Source organism: Gossypium arboreum, chromosome 10, assembly GCF_025698485.1.
Source record: "Gossypium arboreum isolate Shixiya-1 chromosome 10, ASM2569848v2, whole genome shotgun sequence".
In the NCBI taxonomy this organism is placed as follows: domain Eukaryota; kingdom Viridiplantae; phylum Streptophyta; class Magnoliopsida; order Malvales; family Malvaceae; genus Gossypium; species Gossypium arboreum.
Window position 1 is genome coordinate 93,287,088 of NC_069079.1, and position 3,890 is coordinate 93,290,977.

The following is a 3,890-nucleotide window of genomic DNA, read 5'->3' on the forward strand; positions in this document are numbered from 1 at the left end:
TCATATATATGCATATATGAGCATGGCCGAATTTTCAAGGTGTCCATAGCCATCCAAAACACAAACTTTTAACTAACATGCAAGAAGCATGAATCATGCTCAAGAATGCATCATGGCCAAGTATGACAATCATGCTCCTTTTCAACTTTAATCATGATAAAACAAAGAGAAAACTCAAAATCTTACTCATGAGTAGAAAATCCATCATTGCATGCATCATCATCAAGCTTCACACTTAGCATGCAATGGCTTTATCACTATAACAACTTTGGCCAAATACCATTTCCATGGCATACCAAAGATTTGAGCCATGGCTAACATGCACATCAAGTTAGCAACCAAAACATGCATGAAACTCCCAACACAACCTCATACATACCTTAATCTTGATGCAAATTTAGCCAAATCACCTTCTAGATCTCTTCAAAACAAAGGAAATGAAGCAAAAATCCCTTCTTCCTCTTAGTATTTTCGGCCAAAAAGGGAGAGAGCAAGCATGAACAAATTTTTTGTTTTCTCTTCTTGGTTGCACTAAGCAATGGGGTATGCCACTCTCTCACACATTTTTTTTTCATTCTTTTCTTACCCATGCTTATTTGTTTACTATTTCTCCCTAATGCCCAACAAAACATGTTTCATGACATGTTTAACCCATATTTCTTTGTCATGGCCGGCCATTACTTGTAAAAAGGGGGAATTTGACATGCAAGTCCATTATTTTGCATGCATGCTTTAATTAGTCATCACATATTTCCCTATCGTACTTTCAAAGTTCACTACTAAGTCCTTTCTTATAAATTAGCACCTAATTAATAAAAATCGAGACACGAAATATTTACGCATACCAATTCCACATACAATAAGTACGGAATATAACATTTAATTATTCTTGTGACTCGGTTTCGTGGTCCCGAAACCACTCTCCGACTAGGGTCACATTCGGGGTGTCACATGACATCTTCAACTTCTCAAAACTCTGCTGACACTTATTCGACCATTCAAACTTAACTCCTTTTTGTAACAACCATGTCATGGGAGTCACAATCAAAGAGAAGTCCTTTACTAATCGCCTATAATAACCGGCCAACCCTAAAAAGCTTCTACCTTCGGTCACATTACTTGGTGGTTTCCATATAACAATAGCAGAAACCTTGCCGGGATCAACCCTAATACCATCACTCGAGACAATATGGCCCAAAAAGCTGACTTCTCGAAGCCAAAACTCACTTTTGCTAAATTTAGCACACAACTGATTGTCCCTCAGAGCCCGCAAAATGGTTCTCAAGTGTTCAGTATGTTCTACCTAGCCTCTACAGTAAATCAGGATGTCATCAATTAATACAACTATGAACTTATCTAAATATGGCTGAAATACTCTATTCATTAAATCCATAAACACGACGGGTGCATTTGTTAAGCCAAAAGGCGTGACGAGAAACTCATAGTCACCATACCGCGTCTTAAAAGCGATTTTAGGGACATCTGCCTCTTTAACTCGTAGTTGATAGTAGCCAGTTCTTAAATCTATCTTAGAAAACCATGCTGCTCCCTTCAGTTGGTCAAGCAAGTCATCAATTCGTGGCAACGAGTATTTGTTATTAATCGTCCTCTTACTTATCTGCCGGAAATCTATGGACAACCTCATAGATCCATCTTTCATTTTCACAAATAATATCGGAGCACCCCACGGTGAAAAGCTTGGTCTCATGAACCCTTGTTGGTCAATTCTTGCAACTATGACTTTAGCTCTTTCAGCTCAATCAGGGTTATCCGGTACGGAGCAATCAAAATAGGCGTGGTCCCTAGTATTAGCTCTATGCCAAATTCAACTTCTCTAATATGGGGTAACCCAGGCAATTCTTCTGGGAATACATCCACATATTCACTTACAACCGACATTGACTCAACCTTTAATTTCGATTCCTTTGTATTCATTACAAAAGCCAAATCTTCACATCCTTTCATCAAACATTTCTAGGCAGACATCGAAGATATCACAATAGGCAAGTTCCCCGATTCAGCTGGTTCAACCCAAAGGGTTTCACCATTTTTGCATTTCAATTTAATAGCCTTTTGTCTACAATTTACTATAGCATCATGGAATGTCAACCACTCCATACCTAAAATGACATCAAATTCATCAAATGGTAACAACATTAAATCGGCCAAAAAGTAATGACCTTTAACTACCAAAGGACATTTCTTACATACCTTATCGACTATCACATATTTTCCTAATGGGTTCGACACTTTAATCATAAACTTCGTAGACTCAACAGGAATATTCGTGCTAGAGACCAACTTCATGCACACATATGAATGAGTAGAACCAGGGTCAATCAAAGCAATAACAGTATTATCATAGAGAGAAAATGTATCGATGATCACATCAGGAGAGGATGTATCTTCACGTGCACGTATAGCATAGGTTTTAGTCGGAGCCCTAGCTTCAGACCTTATGGTGGTGTCTCTTGTCACATTCTTGCTGCTAGCCCCAGTTCAAACATTCTTCTGAAGCCTTCCTTTAGAATTTGTGCCGCTTGGTCTTGTACCTTGAAACTTCTCTTTGTCAATCATCTTAGGGCAATCTTTGATAAAGTGGTCTTGAGAACTACACCAAAAACAAGATCCATCCTTCATCCTACATTTTCCAAAATGATTTCGACCACAATGTTGGCATTCTGGTTTAGAAGATCTGACATTGTCCACGCTAGCCATTGATGTAGCCCGAGACTTAAAATCTAAATCTTGCTTCTTACAATCTCGGTATAAACATCCGATTGATGTGTGAGAGCGAGAGTAGGTGTCTCTAGATTTCTTAGATTGTGATGGAAATGATTTGCTTGCATGTCTCTTCCTTGCATCTCTAGTTTCCACTTCGGTTTTCTTCTTTTCCTTGATTAATTCCTCAGCTTTACAGGCCTGATCAACAAGTACTACAAACTCTTTCAACTCAAGGACACCCATTGACAGTCTAATGTCCTCATTAAGTCCGTCTTCAAATCTTCTATGCATTTTAGCCTCAGAGGATACACACTCCCGAGCGTACTTACTGAGTCGAATGAACTCTCTTTCATATTCAGCAATCGTCATGCAACCTTGTTTCAAGTTGAGAAATTCTTTATGCTTTTGGTCCATAAATCTCTCGCTGATGTATTTATTTCGGAATTCCTCTTGGAAGAATTCCCATGTGACCATTTCGTGAGGCACTAATGAGACTAACGTCTTCCAACGGTAGTACGCCGAGTCCCTCAACAAAGATATGGCACACTTCAAACATTCTTCAGAAGTGCAGGATTGCTCATCAAATACCCTGATTGTATTCTCAAGCCAGAACTCTGCCCTTTCAGGGTCATCATCTTTATTAGCACGGAACTCCTCGGCTCCATGCTTCCGGATCTTTTCCACTAGAAGTCTATTTCGTCTCTCAAGGTCTATACCCTGGGGTACCATAGGGACAGATTGAGGGATAGGTGGGGGTGGAGGGGGTTGAGCATTTAGGTTCACTCGGATGAACTCTGTGTACCACTCATTCATCATGTAGATAAAGCCCTCCTGAGCCCCTTCTCCTCCTCCTTGACTAACCGTGGGAGGTCAATTATTGGATGGCACCGCCCCTTCGGTGGGAGCTGGCGCGTTACTTTCTACGTCGTCTGCCGTAGTTCGATCGGGATCCATTACTATATGAAAACACAATTTAAAAGGTTAGGAGTCGCCACACTATTACAATTTATTTCTAGTATGTGTAGCTAGACTCATACACACGCTATGTTAGTCTGAGAATCAACTAAACCGTAACTCTAATACCACTAAATGTAACACCCCACACCCTTTCCCCACACTAGGTCAGAATATGAGTTACCTAACTTAAACTTTTACATATAAACATT

The 3,890-nt window shown here is 39.8% G+C and overlaps 1 protein-coding gene across 1 annotated transcript; it reads right to left on the reverse strand.

Moving 5' to 3' along the window:
• Window positions 1-2,499: 2,499 nt before the first annotated feature.
• Window positions 2,500-3,540, reverse strand: LOC108455207 (uncharacterized). The gene has a single exon (XM_017753795.1). It carries the CDS (start codon window positions 3,538-3,540, stop codon window positions 2,500-2,502), a length of 1,041 nt encoding a protein of 346 aa, XP_017609284.1.
• Window positions 3,541-3,890: the final 350 nt, after the last annotated feature.